Raw genomic sequence first — 20,573 nt, forward strand, 5'->3', positions numbered from 1 at the left:
ATGTCTCCCCAGGAAGCAACAATACTGTAAAATGACAACGGGAAAGGGCTAACCGCGTCGCACTCTTCCACGACTTCGTTCAAAACCAGGTCGCCGGGCCGGGCGTATTTGCATATTTTTACCTTTGTCTCCGAAGACCAGCCAATGAGGGCCTTGGCTGCCTGCGGTCCTCCTCCTCCTCCCCCCCCCCCGGGAGGTTTCTGAGCTGCGCTGGCAGCTAACTGGGAAAGCGAGGTTTTGTGACTGGTGTTCCTGCAGTGCCGCCGTGGCCGCTCTGGTTCTACCTGTCCTTTTACACTTCTGGCAAAGGAGGCAAAGGTTTGTTTTCCCTCCCTTGAAGGAAGAGGGGAATTGTCCAGATCAGGGGACCCTGCGGCAGCGATCACAATCGCAGGGGCGCGATGGTTTGCGGAGGCTTCTCTTGTTCCAAAAATTGCCTCTGTGCGCTCAACCTGCTTTACACGGTAAGTCCAGCCGCCGCCCGCATTCTCGAACCAGGTGGCGATTGAATGGAAGCTTCCTGCGGTTGGGGGGTGGGTGGGCGTGGGAGATTTTGCCGCCGCCCCGAAGTGACTGGTTTTTCTTCCTGCGAGCGAAAAAGCATCACAGCAGGCCTGTGGGAACCCCATAGTCCACCGAGAGTGAGAAGCAGTAGTGACCACCAGATATTCCGGAGCAGTCGCCTTCGTTAAAAACGCTTCTCGCACGCTGCTGTAACGGTGCACCTGCCGCGGTGAGAAAGAGTCTCCACGAGGGACTGCGGGAACTCGAATCTGCTAGAAGCCCCTTTCTTGCAGGCTTTCTTCTGCGCCTAGGCAACCGGCTGCTCTGTTAAACCCCAGATTACGCGTTGGGAGTTCCAGCGGTGTGTACTTTGGGGTGACATATCACTCCGTCCAGCAGGATTGTCGGTCTCGAGCAACTGCCCAGAGGCCATTTAGCTTTTCTTCCTCTCCTGACAGAAAAATCCAACGGTGGGGAAATCTTCAAGCTGATTATTGCCTGTAGAAAAGCAAAGTTAGATAATTTGGCTAATAAGACTAATTAACTGAAATAATTATTAGTTTCATTTTTTTAAAAGTTTGAGCCTTTTGGTTTTTATTTTATATCCAAGCCCTTGCCTAACTATGCTAACTCTAATTGATACTTGTTTAAATTGTGGAGCAATAATCCATAAAATTTTATGCTGTTTTTATTTTAGCTTCTATAACTGCAAAACTCAGACTTCCATTTGTGCATTTGCACTTGGAAATAAATTTATTGTTGATTAGGCAGCCACAAGGCCCTACATCAGACTGAAACAGGTCAAATTACCAAATTGCCTAGTTGCATAGTTAAGCTATCTTGACTTTTTTGACTCCTTCTTCCACTAGAGGGGACATCATTTGCTTTGTTTGCTTGTTTATTATTAAATGTATTCTCCATCCACTTCACTATATGAAGCATCTGGTGATATGAGATTGCAATTCCTATTTTCCTGGTTACAGGCTGAGACTGGAATCCCACAATACTCAGAGGGATTTGGGGTTTCTAACTATGTTATGTTATAGGATAATATTCTTTGTTTTTGTGGATTTAAACTGCTCAAAAACGTCTTACACATTTTTAAGTAGGGGCGGAGGAACTGCTTCCCCCACTTTTTAATAGTTTACATTGGGAAGCTATTAGAATATTCACACAATCTGCTCAGCAAAGATTTGCTTAAGCACTTCCCTAAATAAATCACGTCATGTTAAGCCAAATGTACAAAACTGAAGTCCCTGAGCAACTGCATTCCAAAACCCTTGGTATGTTTCAAATTTCTTCAAAAGTTGTTTTCAAATTATTAAATACATAAGGAATTATATTAACTATATTTAATTGTAATTAATATTACATGGGGGAAATTTAATACCGGGAAGCAGAATTTCTGTATACTATGGTTAGACCACATGTTACTCTTAGCATGCACACCATCACATTAGTTTCTGAATCATGATTTACAAGCAAATGGATGAATTTACACTCCACATTTCGACTTAGTGCATTGAATGAACCCATTTAATACATATCTAAACATTGCTTACTACTAATTATTATTATTATTTGCTATTACTATTACTTTATCTTGTTATATCTGTAGTTTTTCTTGGAAGCAGCTGGATGACTATCACAAAAACCCAGATTGTAAAATAAACTTCTAGATAGATTTGTTCTAGCAACATTCATAATCTATTCTGGATGTGTGTGAAACTTTTTAAGAGCAGTAAATTCTGATGTCAGGAAATTCATTTCCAACCTCAGCCCCTTTCCATGGACAACTCCTTTGGTAAGGCTACAGTTAAGTTGTTTGACATTGGAGGAGTATAAAATGGAACAGGATTTTTCAGGCTCATGCTCTACATGATATCATTTTATGACTTTTGAACTACAGACTATCTCACAAAACAGCTATAGCAATCTTATTTTGTTTATTTTGTTTTTTGTCTTAAATTAACTTTAAAAAATTAGATTTCTCATTTTCAAACATTAGAAATGTGGTTACTATACTTTAACTTTGCATTAAATTATTAAGCTTTTAAAAATAGAAAGTTAAGTCATGTAACTTTGTATTAAATTATTAAGCTTTTAAAAATAGAAAGTTAAGTCAAGTCATTTCTGCAGTAAATCGGAAAGCATTGCAAAACCTCAGCACATAGATGAAAAACCATCACGTCTAGTTAAATCATATGATTCAGGTCCCAGATAAGGAAGTAATGGAGAAGTATGTTTCCTACCACATCATGTGTGAAGCATCCTGGATGCTGAATAATGTATGTTTAGTTGAGGGTTTAATTACTCAAAGCCTGTGTTCCAGAGTAGTTTCAATATAGGCCTTCAGATTCTTACATTTAAAAACCATGGAACCTGGGAAACAAAATGAAGCTGGCAAGACAACAAGGAATTACAGTGATGAAAGTTACTGGGGCTTACTAACAATTACTGGGGCTTGCAAACAATTACTGCATCCTGTTGAAATTAAACATTTACTTGGAATAAAATTCCAAAGTTTGAGAATGAGTGTTTTAATTTGCATAATGTATACCTTGCCTTTTATTATAATTGCAGTATTGTGCAGCAGTATTATCACATTTCTCTGTAATGGTCCAGCAAGTCAACTTTTAATATTTGTTATTGACATCTTGTGCTTGAGTTTTTACTGCATGTAGCTTGTTGTAAATGAGTTTAAACTGTTACTGAATTGCTTTCCTGCTTTTTACATCTTATCAAAGATTTTTTCCATGGTCTGGGTTTTGAATTCATTGAATACATTTCAACAGGTTGAACTGTACCCTAAATTAGACTAATAAAACTACAATAGAAAAATAAAAAATGGAAATAATACCATACTCGTACCACTATAATCTACTAAGGGGATTAAGGTGTAATTTGGAAAAAAATTTAAACATGGAGATTGCAACAATTTTTGGAACTGGGACTGCTAGAAAAGACATAGTGGTTCAGTTGATATATCAAATACATCCCATTTGGCTGTTTGTAAACATCATATAATCCTGGAATTTTTGAATGTGTATAGTCAAAAAGCCAGATATTTACGACAAAGTGTGCCCTTTTATTCTGGATCAGTCACAGTGAAGCATTACTGAATATTGCATAAACTTGGCAGCTGCTTATTTATGCAGTAGTTAATATCTGTATAATTGTTTAAACCATTTATGCACACAAGTGGATAAATTTAGCATTTATACCAAATAGGATGGAAGCATTGTTTTGGGAACCTTTGTGTCATGTGATGCCCTAGAGGTCAAAAAATTGGCCAATCTGGTAGTCTCCACATGTATTAGTATTGCAACTTTCCGAATTCCCTGAAAGTATAGCCAACAACTATGTTAATTTTCATTTTTGCTATTTTCTGAATGGCACTAGATTGTAGGCGCTATTCTGTATTACAATAACTCTGTTTTTCAGTACTTTTCTTTTTTACAGAAACAGGAAAGGTGGGGGCTTCCTGCATTTAAAAAATGATTTCCTCCATTTAAAACATAGCTTGTCAAATATTTCTTTGTGCCAAAGCTGTCAAGTTTGAAATGTGGTGCTAGGGAAGAAGCGTGCTACGCAGACTTTAACATAATTTTAATTAAACGCTGGGCAAAAGTAAAAACCTTTTAAGTAGTCCTGGTTTAGTGACTAAAATTTGGACCAGCAACTTGGTTGTTAAGCAAAACTAAATGAAATCACAACTGTCCTTGTGATCATACTTTAATTCTCCTTTGCTTTATGAATTATGACTTGCAAAGGTCATAAATGTGAGGATTTATGTTCAAGTTAAAATTAAGTTATTTTGTTGTAATTGCAGTCACTAAACCAGGATTACCTGTATTCCATTCAAAAATGTTAACGTGACATCATACAAATGACACAGATCAATCTCTATTGCAGGTGATACATACATACATACATACATACACACACACACACACACACACACACACACACACATACATACATACATACATTTATTGCCTGCCATCTGCCAAAAGAGTGTGAGATTTCTGATGTTCTTTGTGAAGCCAAATTGCCATTTAATTTCCAGTGGAGCTTTAGCATTGTGGATTAAAGCATTAACTTTCTGTTGTTCATAAATATCAGAATATCTTTTATTAAGGATACATTTTTTTGCATGATTTACAAAGATTGATTATGAATTGCTGTTACAAAGATTAATTCAAAATTATGAACTAGATGGCAGAATTTAGCTGACTTGGATGATCTTAAGAAAAAAAAAAGCAACTAATCAGGTCAAACCAGATGAGTACATGGGAGATTGCCAGAAAACTGCAAAACTCTAAGCTAGACAGGGCGATACAAATATTCTGGAAATATTTTAGAAAAGAAAATAATGACAAATCACCTCCATACTGTTATCCATAAAATGTGGAAAACAACTTAAGAGATTTTTTCCTTTGATTTTTTTTCTTGTGATTTTTTAAAAAAGCTATAAACTCATCAAACTTGTGAACATGAACTACAGTATATTGCAATGTTTTTTTAAATGGATAACGTACAATTAAAAGTAGCATTTTAAATTAATGAATGACAATTTCCTATCTGTATCTGCTGATTTCCTTTATGATTGTCTTTGGTTCCCAAAAGGAACTTTGCATAATTTTAAAACTGCGTAAGCACATCAAACAGGAGATTTTTAAGATCATGAAAATTAAGCTAGATTTAACTCTTTAAGTTATTGTGAATATATTTTATACCCAGGAGAAATGTTTGTGGCAGGGGTGAAATTCAGCAGGCTCTGACAGGTTCTAGAGAACCAGTAGTGGAGATTTTGAGTAGTTCGGGGAACCGCCAAAACCACCTCTGGCTGGCCTCAGAGTGGGGTGGGAACGGAGAATTTGCATCCTTTCCCTCCTATGCTTTCTCCCCTATGCCACACCCACAGAACCAGTAGTAAAAAAAAATTGAATTTCACCACTGGAATGTTTGGACCAAGATTATTGTACTGATTTGGATATGTTCACCTTTCACTTGGCTTGAGCAAAACTTTCTTCACTTTTTCTCTTTCTTAACAGTTGGTCAGCCTGTTGCTGATTGGAATTGCAGCTTGGGGCATTGGCTTTGGCCTCATCTCCAGTTTCAGGGTTGTTGGAGTCGCAGTGGCAGTTGGAATCTTTCTGTTCCTGATTGCTCTGGTGGGACTGATTGGAGCCATCAAACACCACCAGGTCCTGCTTTTCTTTGTATCCTTTGACTTGAAAGTAATCTTACACATTTCGCCTATGAAAGGCAGTATTTTGTTGAAATCCTCTAACGTGCAGGAAAATAAGCGTTAAAAAAAACAGCTCAACTTCTATCTTGTTACGACACTAAAAGTTAGATAGTAACATCTTTCCTTCAGTGGTATAACTGGATTCTTTCAAATGGCTGCAGATTCGAGTTTGTTTGTTTATTGAGCTCCCAGAGTTTCCAGAGAAAAAACTAATTTCATAGCCAAATAATAAGAGTTCTTTGGAATTGAATGGCTAATACATAACTAAATAAGATACTGGTCAATTTAATGAGAAAAAAGCTTTGACTTTTTTGAATCTTTTTTTAAAGATAAAAATGGAAAAAGTGCTCACTGCTTACTGTAACATTATTGTATTATTAGGTTGCACAATTGTGAGTTGTTTTAAATACATCTCTTGGAGTCAAACTAGCTTTTAAAGCACATATGGATGTTTTAAAACTCCAGCACAAGAAAGATCATGTGGATCTATGATCTTTTTAATTTAATATCTAACTTGTCCATGACTCCTTAAATAATAGATAGTATTTGACCACTATTGGAACCATAGTAATCCATAGTGGAGAAGAAAAGAAGCAAATTATTCAAAAATACTTTACAAACTATACACGCAAGATAGTATGGAGGAAACTAAGAGAAAACAATATTTAAACCCAGAAAAAATAATTCCAATCTCAAAAGAACAAAGGGAGGCGATAAACAGGCCAATAATGATAGCCGAAGTAGAATTAGTCCTGAAAAATCAGAAAAATAATAAAACCCCAGGACCAGACAGAATTCTGGTGGAGCTATACAAATATAATCAAATAATATTGGAAGAATTAGGAGTGGAAATGCTTAATGAAGTTTTAGGAAAAGCCAAGATCCCTGAATCATGGACGGAAGCAATAATATCGCTAATCCCAAAAGAAGAAGCCAATTTACAAGAAATTAAAAACTACAGACCAGTTTCACGATTGAATTCCAATTATAAAATATTGGCAGCGATTATGGCAGGAAGAATTAAACAAGTACTAAATGAAGTACTACATCCAGACCAAAACAGATTTTTATCTCATAAACACATTAAAAATAATACGAGAGTCATCCTAAATATAATAGAATATTATGAGGCACATCCAGAAAAACAATTGGTACCTGTTTTCCTTGACACATAAAAAGCATTTGACAACGTAATTTGGAAATTTATAACAACACAATTAGATAGCATGAAATTCGGAGAAAAATTTACAAAAATGGTAGAAAAACTATATAACACCCAGACAAAGTTCTGATGAACGGAGAACAGAGAAAATCAAAATAAAAAAGGGAGTTAGACAGGGATGCCCCCTCCCTCCTTTGCTGTTTGTACTAACTCTGGAAATATTGTTAAATGAAATTAGAAGGACCAGGAAATAAAAGGTTTAAGACTTAAAAATGAAGAATATAAGACTCAAGCCTATGCTGATGATTTTGTATTTGTTTTATAAGATTCACTAGAATCCAGTCCGAAATTAATTCAAAAATTGGGAGAATATGGGGAAGTGGCAGGGTTAAAAATTAATAAAAACAAAACAAAAATGATAACTAAGAATATGACAAAAAAGCATAACGAGGAATTGGAATTAGTGACTAAAATACAAATAACTAAGAAAGTGAAATGCTTGGGGATCTGGGTGTCGGAAAAGTGTTCTACAATTAAAGACGATAATTATAATAAACTAGTGACACAAATAAAGAAAGATTTAGAAAGTTGGAAAAATATTCAGCTATCACTAATCGGATGTATAGCCACAGTTAAAATGAATATTTTACCAAGAATTTTATTTTTGTTGCAAGCTGCACCTATAAATCCTGGTAAAACTTTCTTTTGGGAATTAAACAAACAAACTGCTAGGTTCACCTGGCAAGGATGAAAAGTGAGAATTAAACTAAAGTCAAGATAGCAAGGAGAGAGGAGACTTAGCATTACCAAACTGGGAGTTATATGCACTAGCAGTAGCAATAACATGGGTGAAGGACTGGATAGAGTTAAAGAATAAAAGAATCTTGACTTAAGAAGGCCATGATCTGCAAGCAGGTTGGTATACATTCCTATGGGGTGATAAAAATAAAATGCACAAATGCTTTCAAAAACATCTAATTAGAAATGCATTATTGCAAAACTGGCTCAAAATTTTAAAAAACCACTATGTGAAAATCCCGAATTAGTTATCCCCGACAGAAAGGACGACACACCCAAATTTTGCAGATATGAATAAAGTATTAAGATACAGAGACTTAATTAAAGGACAGGGAAATTTAAAAACAATCGAAGAATTGGCAGAACAAAACATGAAAGTTGACTGGCTAACCTACTTGCAAATCAAAACTAAACACAATAACGATACTAAATTATATGGCATCCAAATGGAATCACACGAATTAGATAAAATAATCCAGTGTTCAGAAAGGAGGATGATAGGGAGAATATATAAATTTCTTCTGAAGTATAAAATGGAAGACGAAATTGTGAAAGAACAAATGGTAAAATGGGCACAGAACTTTGGCTACAATATTGAATTAGATAAATGGGAAAAATTTGAGGGGAACAAATTTAAAAATGACACTATTGGTTGCATACAAGGAAAACAAGTACAAAATGTTTTACAGAGGGCACCTAGCACCAGCAAGGTTAGCAAAAATCTCAGTAAATATTTAACCAAAATGTTGGAAATGTGAATTAACACACAAAACATATTATCATGTATGGTGGACGAGTGAGGAGGCTAAAAAGTATTGGAAAAGGATTAAAAATTGACTAGAATCAATAACAGGAGTCAAAATTGATTGGAAACCAGAAGTTTTTTGACTAGGAATAATGACAGCGAAATATAAAAAAGAAATCCAGTATTTAATTTTACACATAATTACGGTGGCGAGAATTGCCTTCGCTCAGAAATGGAAAAATAAATTGATACCAAGCAAAGATGAAATAATAAGAAAGGTTATGGACTGTGCTGAATTGGACAAATTAACAAAAGAAATCCAGGGAAAAGAAAAAACAGAATATTATCAGATATGGGAAAAATGGTATAGATGGATGGAGGAAAGAAACAAGGATCAATGAAAGAAGTCAATAAACTCCAAAAATAGAAGTTAAAGATAATTAACATTATATATATATATATATATATATATATATATATATATATATGTATGTATGTATGTATGTATGTATGTATGTATGTATGTATGTATATATATATATATATATATATATATATATATATATATATATATATATATATATATATATATATATATATATATATATATATATGAATTTACATTTATTAGAGATAATCACCTAATTAGCAGATAGATGAGTAAAATAAGAAGGTTAAATATGGTGAAACGCAAATGAATTGTATTAGAAGAAGAAATAACATGAGAATTGTATCAATTTGAAATTGCTATTAGAAAGAACAGGAAGTTCCTGTTTGTACTGTATTGTGTAAATGTAGTGTACATCTAAGTTCTGTGTTTGTTTGTAAATAAAAATAAAAATATATATAAAAAAATAAATAAAACTCCAGCATAAGAAAGATCATGTGGACCTATGATCTTTTAAATTTAATATTAACTTATCCATGACTCCTTAAATAACAGATAGTATTTGACCACAATTGGAATCATAGTAATCCATAGTGAGTTGGGGTATAAACATGATTTTCTCCAATTGACATTTATTGTTGGAAACTGATTGGAAAAGTTGCAGATTGCAATCATGTGACCTCAAGAAGAAGCAGCCGGTCATAAATGTGAGCCAGCTGCCAAATTCCCAAATTGCAACCATGAGACTGTAGGTGTGTTTGTGTACAACAGTCATAAGTACAGGGGCTGGTTGTAAATGACTTTTTTCAAGGTTATTGTAAATTGGTACCATCATTAACAAATTCTTGTATAGTGAGGAAAAGGAAAGGAAAAGAGTATAGCTCAGTGTGTAAATATTCACTTATGTGAATATAAGCTTATGTTATTATTTGACTGCAGAATATTTTATGAAAATTAAATTACATATTAAATTCAGAAAGAGGTGCAATGATTCAGTGGTTAAAGACACTGCACTTGTCAGTTGGAGAGCAGACAGCCAGGTATGAGACCCAAGATTTGTGCAATGGGGTGAACTCCTATTACTTGTCCCAGTTCCTGCCCATCTAGCAGTTCAAAAGCATACAAATTTAAATAATTTAAATGACCACTTATTGGGAAGGTGGGAAGTTAACAGCATATCATGGACCTTTGGCATATAGCTGTGCTAGCCACATGACCATGGAAATTGTCTTTGGACAATGCTGGCTCCCTCAGGCAAGAAATGGAGATGAGCATCGTCCCCTAGAGTTGGACACGACAGGGAAACCTTTACCAGAAGTTCAGAAGGAAAGCTTGTACAAAAGGTACCAGATGTTTACTACATGGAAGGTAAATTGCTTCACATTCTAGAAACATCTCCTCTTACTATGTGTGAGTATAGCATGCCTCACTTTTATTTTACATGCAAATTCAAGTATTTCAATTGTTACATTAGGAAATTATCTAATTAGGATTATTCGAGGAAGTGTAAGGCAAAGAAGGAAATGATGATTCAAAAAGGAGGCCCAGAGTCAGGTTGAAAAATGGCAACTACAACAAAGCTGGAATATTTTGGAGACCACATATAGAATGCTGCAGGGTTGCATGTAGCTGACATGACAACCAATATTCCTAAATTGGTTGATGGGACAGGTGGAAATTTTGGCATAATCATAATCCAAAATGTGCTCCATTGTGTCATTTCTCCATTCAACTGGGCTTCCTTTGAATCAGATCAAAATATCTTAGTCTTTTAAATTTGTATCTACATTTTATCCATGTGTATTTGTGTCATGCCACCCAGAGTCACTTGGTTGAGTTGAGTGGCATACAAGTCAAACAAACAAATAAAATGAATGAACAAACAAACAAATACATGTGTATCATTTCTGCAAAAGTGGTTTTGATGGCTTTAACTAAACTATTTCAGTATATGATTATACTCTTGCTAGTGTTTGTTATACAGTTCTCTGTCTCATGTGCTTGTCTGACATTGAATAAAGAACAGCAGGTAAGATATTTCTTATGATATCTTTATTTAAAATATATTATTATTATTATGCAGGTAATCTACAAATTAGATCCACAATAAAAGATTAGTGAAAATTTAATAATTCATGTCCTAACATAGGACCTAAAATTATTAAAGTATGTATACAAGCAATCCGAAAATGGATTTTATTTATTTATTTGTAAAATTAGGGTATAAAATGACAAAGAGTTGCAGCATTATTATTATTATTATTACCAAACAGCCATTATGTTTATCAGAAGGATCATAAAGAAGATATTCATAGTCAAAGTTGTGGTGGGCCCACTGAAGAGCATTTGTTTGTTAATTAGAACAGGTAACAATTACAAAATGTAGTATTCTCCCAGTAGATGGAGAAAAGAGAACAGCTAAGCCTCAGTTGAAAAGAAGGTAGAGGATAGGGTTAGGGTTAGGGTTATATAGGTCTATATTTCATTAGGTTAAGATAATTGTTCGTGAACACTTATCCAGCAATCTTAACTCCAGTTCCTTGTTCAAGATACTCAGGTCCCAAAGCATTTCAAATTAAACAAGAGTAGGAAGAATTTACTCTAAAAAAAGGCCAAAGACTTTAAAAACTCTGTGTGTGTGTAGATAGATAGATAGATAGATAGATACATACATACATACATACATACATACATACATACATACATACATACATACATACATACCGTATTTTCACAACTATAAGCCACACTGAAAATCCTAAAATTTGATCCAAAACCGGCAGTGCGGCTTATAACCCGGTGCGCTTTCTATGTGGAAAAAGATCTCCCAGCTGCTTTCGGGGCTTCCTGGAGCGCCAAGAACCTTTGCGCTCTTCTCCGCTCCTCGCGACTGCAATAGATGTCCAGAAGCGGCTTTTGGGGCTAATGGGGATTGGATTTCCAGCTCGATAGCCCCTGCCGCTTCTGGACGTCTATTGCAGTTGTGAGGAGCCGAGGAGAGTGTGGAGAAAGCGCGAAGGTTCTTGGCGCTCCAGGAAGCCCCGAAAGCAGCTGGGGGAGGCGTGCGGTTTGGTTTCTCCTCCCTGGATGTCGCAGTAGCAGCCCCAAACTCACCGATCTCAGTGTTTTTCGCATCGGGGTGTGCTGCAAGAGCATGCCCCGATGCGAAAAACACAGAGATCGGTGCACTTGGGGCTGCTGCTGCGACATCCAGGGAGGAGAAACCAAACCACGCGCCTCCCCCAGCTGCTTTCGGGGCTTCCTGGAGCGCCAAGAACCTTCGCGCTCTCCTCCGCTCCTCGCGACTGCAACAGATGTCCAGAAGCGTCGGGAAACGTGCGGCTTATAATCCGGTGCGCTTTATATGTGGAAAAAGTTTGAAAAATTAACGTTAATTGATACTGCGGCTTATAATCCGGTGCGGCTTTTGGTCGTGAAAATACGGTACATACATACATACATACATACATACATACATACATACATACATACATGACAGAACTTGTAACAACTCAAGACATTCTAGAATAGAATGGCTGGCTGGAAAAAATCTATAGCAATACTGCTATAAAAATTCATGATATTTATGGGTTGGATCCATTGAAGCTGGTTGTCGACAGTCATGGTTGGAATCTAGAATCTAGCAGTGTACTGCTGATCAAGTTGGTGTTAACACATTCTTTTCTTCTTAATTTTTTTCCTGATTAAAAAAAATATGAAGAAATGAGAAAGTTAGCTCTGGAATTGATCCCATCTTTTATAAATACTGTAACATTAAGTACTACTACTGTTAATCCATTTTGTGAAACCTTGGTTGTTCCAGTTAGCCAAAAATAAAACAAAAGGAAACGAACAAATGAACAAAATAGAGAAACCCAATTATCTGTTGCCTGAAGTCTTTCACCTTGATGTGATAGAAATATCAGTTACATAGATACTACAAATAACTTTAATTTAGCTGCAGGTTACACAGACTTTTGAATATCATCTTTTAACACATTTAAGGTAATCCCAGTCTCTTCACATCCATAGTTTATGGCTGGGTGTAAACTAGCATGCTGGCTAAGGAATTAAGAGGTCCATATTACCCCTTAAAGTTGCCAAATTTTAAAAACCCTGTTTTAAAATAAGGCTATGAGAAAACAGAAACCAAAATACAGACATTTCCCCTCATTTCCCCTTATATGGAAAGAAATGAAGCAGCAGCAATGTAAGCATTTCTTTTTGAGCAAGTAAAAATTGGAGAGAGAGAGATTGTAAAATGCATTTAAGATACAAAAAATATGAGCAAAAACTGAATTTTTTATATTAAAAAATACTGATACTATCCACTAATGGCAAACAAATCTAAGACAGTGAAAGCTTTAAAACTGAGCAAAATAAGGAAATGAAATGAATATTTAAAATACTGGGAAATAATTCTGTTTGCATTGGTGATTCATATATAATTAGCAAACCAGAGTCTTTATGCAGACATTTATATTAAACTAATAGCAAAGTTCGGTTTTTGACTATTACATAATTTCCTTGTGTTTATAGAGCAAACTTCTAGAGGTTGGGTGGAACAACACAAACAATGCAAGGCAGGATATTCAGCGGAATCTAAAATGTTGTGGCTTCCATAATGTCAGTGATGATACATCTTGTTCTGCGGTAAGTTGACCTTTCTTACGTTGTGTTTTAGGAAACCTTTGAAACCATATATTTTCTTTGCTTGTCTATGTAATGTTTTATCTTTGAAATTCATAATCCATTTCTTGCATTTGATTACTATATACAGTTATGGTAGAAGTTTTGGAGAAAGAACATTAATTTGAAAAGTTGCATCCAAATCTTCTTATTTCAAGATCTGTCCAAGAAACAGAATTCATGAGCACTGTGGCAGTCCTGGACTTGATATAGCTTATTGGTATAGCTCATTTCAGGTTCAGTTCAGTTCAGTTTATTAAATTTATATGCCGCCCTTTTCCCCCGAAGGGGACTCAGGGCGGCTCACAACTCGAACTGGGGAGGGGGATACAGACAAAAGATTTAAAACAACATAACAATATATAATTTAAAACTCATAACAGTCATACCATTCGAGATGGGGGCAATAGCTCTTTAGCCCCAGGCCTGTCGGAACAACCAGGTTTTGAGGGCTTTGCGGAAGGCGTGGAGGGTGGTGAGGGTTCGAATCTCCACGGGGAGTTTGTTCCAGAGGGTCGGAGCAGCCACAGAGAAGGCTCTCCTCTGGGTAGTCGCCAGTCGACACTGGCCGGTGGATGGGATTCGGAGGAGACCTAATCTGTGGGATCTAATCGGTCTAGTGGAGGTAATTGGCAGCAGGCGGTCTCTCAAGTACCCAGGTCCAATACCATGAAGGGTATTTGTACAGCAGAGATCACATCCCTAGATATGTTTTTCATGTTGGTACAGTGACAATGTGGTTGGATAATGTTAATTCATTCCTTGCCATGGTTCTGGAGTTGTAGTTTGAACTTTGCAGGGATCTGGCTTATCTCAGGCAATTTATAAAAGCAATGGATTTTCAGAGGGAGTGAAGTTATTCTTAAATCTCTGTGGCCAGTTCAATTAAGATCTTAGTGGATTCCACCAATGTGAACTTTGTGGTTGTGAATCTTGTGGAGCCTCCTGGTTCATACATGAGCTCTGGAAGATGAAACAACATAAAGAGATACCTAGAATGTTGCTAAGACAAAATGTTAATAAGACATAAAGCAAATCTGACAGATCACAAATGAAATTATGTATTAGACTTATTTTGTTACAATAAGATGTTGAAGTGAGGTACCTGGACAATGTTGGCATACAATTTGGAATTTGCACCTGTTTCTTAACTGGGAGGCCCTGCTGAACTTATTCCTGTCTTAGACACCCCTAATTCAACTACTGCTACATGGCCCTACCCTTGATGACTACTTAGACATTTCAACTGGTTCAGAATGCAGTCTGTTCATAACTCTGAATGCTCTGACATTTGCCTATGTTATAGGCATTGTGATGCTGCACTGACAGTTCCCTCTCAGGTGTAATTCAAAGGCTTAAAGCATTTCATGGCACAGGTCAGCTTATTTTCAAGACTGTCTTTTGACAAGGGTATCTACCAATCCACCCAATCTGATGGATAAATAGAAGACACCCCCCCTATCAACTATGTCTTTTTGCATGACCTTGGGGAAATTCTTTATCTGTTGAGATACCTGCTTTACAGAACAGGCTCTCCCTTGTGATCTAGATGGCTCCTTTTCTCTTGACTCTTCTAGACTATGAGCCAGGATGTAACATGATACCAAACTATTAGTACAAGGTTTTTTTTATGTCACCTGGTTAAGCTGTGATGGTCTTTAATTTTGTAGGGGGGAGTTTTAGTAATATGTTGGTTTCATTATTGTTAATTGCCCAGTGTTATATTATGTAGAGGAGGGCTACATTTATCTGAAATACTATACGTACGTACGTACGTACGTACATACATACATACATACATACATACATACATACATACATACATACATACATACGACATTATGATCGCCAGAACTTTTAAAATATATTGCTCACTGAGCTTTCATTAGCTAGTTCCAGATATCATAATGTCTGCTTCTTTTATAATTATACCTGGAACTCGCATTTTTAGGACAATTCACAATATATATCTATATCTGTATGTAGCTATAGATAACATCCTAATAATGAATTGAAATAACAATTGTTTGCAGGAATGTTTTGAAACACAGACCTGTAAACCCTGTGCACCTATAATTAAGGAATATTCTGAAATGGTCTTAAGATTTGTAGGAGGCATTGGTCTCTTCTTTAGTTTCACAGAGGTAAGTGCAAAATTAGCCTAAACATTTTTGAATGTTTCTGTAATTTGGAGAACTTTCCAATATTTTTTTCTATAAAGGTATTATAGTTAATATGGAGAAGCACTGTTCTCTTCTATAAAAGTAAAAATATTTTTATTTCTTAGCAACATAATATACACATTATCTCAGGTAAAGTAAAAATCCTATGCAGTTACTTAAAGGAGTGACTATCTTGAATTAACTATTATTTTTATACATGTCACATATACTGTAGCATTGTCAGTTATAGTTTATTCCTGGTAATTACATGAATAGTCCATGTATTGGTGAAATAAAATACATAGATATATGTACACATAGAAAGATATAGTATAATAAATATATAGTTTTATTCTATGTATAAAATGATATTCCAAGCTCAGGAATATCAGGAAAAGTAAACATTCAATTTCATAGGTTATTCTAAAGTTAAAAATTGGTATATTATTTATTCATAGATATCATTCCTTCGTATAGGAATATATAATCAGTCAGAAGAATTTGGTATAGAGAACATTTATAAACAAAGTGATGGAGTGCTGAAAGATATTGCAATATATTATGAAATTTTAGCATATGCTTTCTTTCTTTTATTCCTTCAGATCTTAGGAGTGTGGCTCACTTACAGATACCGGAATCAGAAAGATCCACGTGCAAATCCTAGTGCATTTCTTTGACCTGGAAATGTTTTCTGGGGCTAAACATTTTTTCGACTGTGGTTTTAAAAAGTTGAATTCTCCACTGATCTGTCTACTCTCCATGTTAATTGGGGACATCTGCTTTTGAGATAAGAATACAGACCTAGAACTGCTTTTCATCCTGTTTTCTAGTGTTCTTTGAAGGAACTAGTCTGAAGTGCTTGCTGTCAATTGTATAACTAAATAGAATATGAATTCTGTAGGAATGTAGTGACCCAGTAGAATTATTCATGTTATTCTTCTCTCAATGGGTTGGTGTTACTTTTAATTTAAAGAAGGATTTATTTGGTCTTATAATGTATTCCATTTGTCAGAATTTTTTTCATTGATCTATTTTTTCCTCTTTTTTTGAAAAACTAATTTATTGGCTTCAGTGCATTTCATTTGAAATATGTTAAAGAAATTGTGCTTTTGTTTCTGATACTGGTATTAGTTCAGAAGAAATCCCCTCAAATAATCACTGGACAATTGAAAACTCATCATTTTTAATGATTGGGGTTATACCTTATCAACTCCTCTCCATTTTTTGGATTTGTTTTAAGATATACATGCAAATTAATTTCAGTATTGGCTATATAAATAGTGATTCTGTTTCATCCCAAGAACAGATTACCAGTATGTCTAAATCTCTTGATTTACCTCAGCTCTAAAAGACATAAAATCATTTGACAGGCATGGTTGGATATTGTCCAACATTATGATTTTCAGAAGGTTAAATATCAGGGTTTTTTTGTGCCCAGTATATGATCATAGTAAGAAAGAAAGATAAATTTTCACAGTATACTAAAATTATGCAAGTTGTGTAACTTAAAATGATAAATGGGGAAGCATAGTGTGTAGTTGGCTTGTCATGGTAAGACATTTGATGCCAGGAGGTTTTTGGGAAGGGGCAATTTCTTCTTATCAGTGTAATACATTAAGTGTGGTACTGATATGGGTCTTACATTTAACTGTTTGTTCATTGATATCTAAAATGTCTGACCATAAATGTGTACTAGACTTATAAATGATATCTTTGTAGTTCTTCTCTTTTTTTAAATAAAACTTTTAAATAATTACATTTAAAATTCAGTTCTTATCATATAACTTAGCCCTTGTTGAACTGCCAAAGCATTTGTAGTTTTTTTAATTAACATTATATAGATGCAAATTGTTCAAGCATATTAAATATATTAATTTTAAAAGGATAATTGGAGAAAGCCTATAGAGAGCAGAAAGCTTAAAAGAAATGTAAGCAGTAATGACATGAATGACATGATGATGGGAAAAACAGATTGCCAAGAAGATGCAGTTCTGGAAATGAAGGATACTGTTGGAAAACAGTTACTGCTCTTCAAGAGGACTATTAGACTTGAATTTCAGAAATCCAGATGGCCATTAGAGAGCAGTCAAGTATTAAGTTTTGTCTTGTCCTTTTAGAACAATCTTTGAATTATCTGATTCTTGTAGCCATAATATGAAGTTTTTATTATCTCTGGGGAGTTGGAAATGAATGAAATGAATTGAAAATATCTGAAAGCCTACATATTGGAATAGAGTATCACAAGACTTCATTGAAAGATTAAACTTTCCATGAAGTAGTATGGACAAATCATTGGAACTCAGCTCTATGGATGCAGATCTTAAGCTACAGTTCAATACCCATTCATGAGCTGGGAGTAAGCTTTATTTCCATGGAGCTGATAGTTGAGGAGCATAAGAATATCAATCCACAATTTAGCTACTATGTACTATAAAGTACATATACTTTAAAATTCAGTAAGAAGACTTTGTTATGTTTCATGTTGTTGTTCTTCTGGAATTTCCTGAAGTCCTGAAGTCCTAAATACAGTTTGTCCTTGAATAAGGAATCACACAAAAATTAGTTATATTTAAAACATATCTCCTGTGATCCTGATTTTGATACAAGTTGCTCTTTTATTCTTCCTGTTCCTTGCCTTTTCTCTTTACAAGTGATGACATTCACATTCTTCTTGATTGCAGTTCTCTATCAAAGAGGACTATGAATAAGGATGTTTGTGATTATTCACTACATTGATATGATTTATATGGATACCCTTTTCAACATAGTGAGTGTGGGCAGCTGACAGTATATAAAATGTGCCAAGAATGTAACAAAAAAGCAAAACTTGTAATTTAAATATCTGTAGATAAGAAAAAACAAATACATTTTAATATAATAATTAAATGTACATAAACGGTACAATCCAACTGAGGCTTCTAAAAGACCATCTGGAAAAATAGAATAAAATACTTTATTTGGCCAAGAGTGATTAGACACACAAAGAATCTGTCTCTGATGAGAAACTCTCAGTGTACATGCAAAGTAACAGAATCATCATCATATCACCCTAATAAAGGAGTGGTAAATAAGATAATAGGGATAATAATAATACCACTACAGCCTCTGAAGAGATTTTCTCAGTCTTCCTGATCCTTGCAATATACAGATTGTCTATGGAAAGCAGACTAGTTGTAATTGTTGTTGAATAAGAGGTGGTAAAATAGAAAGGCTTCTCCTAAAATCCATTCCCATCTCTAAACATGTTGAGCTCCAGATTGTTCTGGTTGCAACATTATATGCAGATGCATCACTATCTCAAATGAGACCAATGGCTGTTGTATCTGTAAACTTCAGTACTTTAACAGATGCATTCCTAGAAATGCAGTCATTAGTATAGAGAGACGAGGGAAAGAAAAAGAAAAAAACAAAAAAAACCATACTAACTAAACACAACAGGCTCAACTAACAAATGCTTGAGGAAAAAAACATTTCAAAGATCCTACAGAAAACTAAACAGGTGGGCTATCTGAATCAGGGAGCAGCGAGCGATGTTGTTTCAGAGATACTAACATGCAAGAAAAGATAGGTGACCTGGATCCCACTAGATGGCTGCTTTTTCAGGGCTTTCACTGGTACACCATTGCCATATAATTGAACCATCTACCTTGTTGCTGTTTCCTATCACTTTCCACAGCATAATAGATTTCTCCAGAAAGCTAGACCTTATCATATGTCTAAAGTAGGACAATTTGAACCTGTCTCAAGTGAAAATTCTGGATTTATTTCTTCAGTGATCAATTTGCTTATTTAGCTATCATGTTACTTTAAAATCTTCTGCAATACCAAGATTCAAAAGTATCAGTACTATTTCTATTCCTATATTGTTGGACCTGATGAAATATTGCTTTCAAAGGTTGTGGGTGTTCCATCACTGGAAATTTTAAAAGAGATTGGACAACAATTTGAAATGGTATAGGTTTTCATGGTTGAGAGGGTGTTGGATTAGAAGATCTCCAAGATTCCCACCAACTCTGTTCTGTTCTATTCTGTTCTGTCCTGTCCCATCCTGTCCTGGTGAGACAAACAGAATAACTAGGAAAAGCTAATCGCACAAAATACCTGGGCCTATGTCATTTAGGACTTGAAAATGATAACCACTATTTGAATCACACCCAGACATCTATTGGGAGTCAATGTAGCTTGTGAAGCAATTGCGTTTTATTGCCATGTGAGGCAGGGTAAATAATAAACCACAAATATTCATGGGTTGGTTATCTTCTTTTGGAATGGCAGAAGCCTTAGTAACAATTGGCCTACTAGCATTTTCCATTTGTTTGGAAGCATAAAACCCTGATTTTGATTCAGAAGTGACATGAAAGCTGTCAAAGTGTGAGTCTCCTCACCTATTTGTGTTCCCAATTTTCTTTCAGGGAATGAAACAACAAAGGAGTAATAGAAATGGAACTGCAGGAGAGGTTCCATTTTGTATTATTTTCCTAGAGAACTAATGTTTTTTTATTCATTTTCAATATTCCAGAGCCAATATTTACTAATCATGATGAATAGTTATAATTGGGAGTCCTAGAAAGAGGCCTGGGAGCCTAAAGTGTTCTTCTTCTGTTTAGCATAATGTGCCACACAACTGTGAGCTACTGTCATATATTGTATTTCAGAATATGTTATAGTTTAGATTGTTAAATAAACTAGTATGTTTTATGTGATATTTATGTGTTATTCAGCATGCTGAGCTAAAATATATATAAACTTTTTATGTACATAAAAAGTTTTTTTTCTGTATTTCTGGCAAACTGACTTTGCCAGTAAACTGACCAATTTCATTTGTGCATTAATTGGAAGATTGCTATTCTGCCTGGATCCAATGATTGTGG

The 20,573-nt window shown here is 35.2% G+C and overlaps 1 protein-coding gene across 2 annotated transcripts; it reads left to right on the forward strand.

The window, feature by feature from the left end:
- Positions 1 to 209: 209 nt before the first annotated feature.
- TSPAN13 (tetraspanin 13) lies at positions 210 to 20,405 on the forward strand. 2 transcript variants are annotated; one of them, XM_014076318.2, is made up of 6 exons: positions 213 to 464; positions 5,562 to 5,729; positions 10,800 to 10,880; positions 13,391 to 13,504; positions 15,574 to 15,684; positions 16,305 to 20,405. In XM_014076318.2, exons 1-6 carry the CDS (start codon positions 402 to 404, stop codon positions 16,377 to 16,379), a joined length of 612 nt encoding a protein of 203 aa, XP_013931793.1. In that variant the 5' UTR covers positions 213 to 401; the 3' UTR covers positions 16,380 to 20,405. The 2 variants fall into 2 exon arrangements, with proteins under 2 accessions (XP_087568886.1, XP_013931793.1); XM_087712760.1 differs by lacking the exon at positions 15,574 to 15,684 and having other exon boundaries at positions 210 to 464.
- Positions 20,406 to 20,573: the final 168 nt, after the last annotated feature.

The sequence above is a fragment of the Thamnophis sirtalis genome, unplaced genomic scaffold, assembly GCF_051295495.1.
Source record: "Thamnophis sirtalis isolate CommonGarterSnake01/CBP01778 unplaced genomic scaffold, rThaSir2_p1.2 scaffold_4, whole genome shotgun sequence".
Taxonomy (NCBI): domain Eukaryota; kingdom Metazoa; phylum Chordata; class Lepidosauria; order Squamata; family Natricidae; genus Thamnophis; species Thamnophis sirtalis.

Excerpts from the sequence above, each read along its gene's own strand:
- TSPAN13 (XM_014076318.2), top strand. The coding sequence starts at position 402 with ATGGTTTGCGGAGGCTTCTCTTGTTCCAAAAATTGCCTCTGTGCGCTC. Across the intron at positions 465-5,561 it reads CGCTCAACCTGCTTTACACG|TTGGTCAGCCTGTTGCTGAT; the intron begins GTAAGTCCAGCC and ends CTTTCTTAACAG. Across the intron at positions 15,685-16,304 it reads TCTTCTTTAGTTTCACAGAG|ATCTTAGGAGTGTGGCTCAC; the intron begins GTAAGTGCAAAA and ends TTATTCCTTCAG.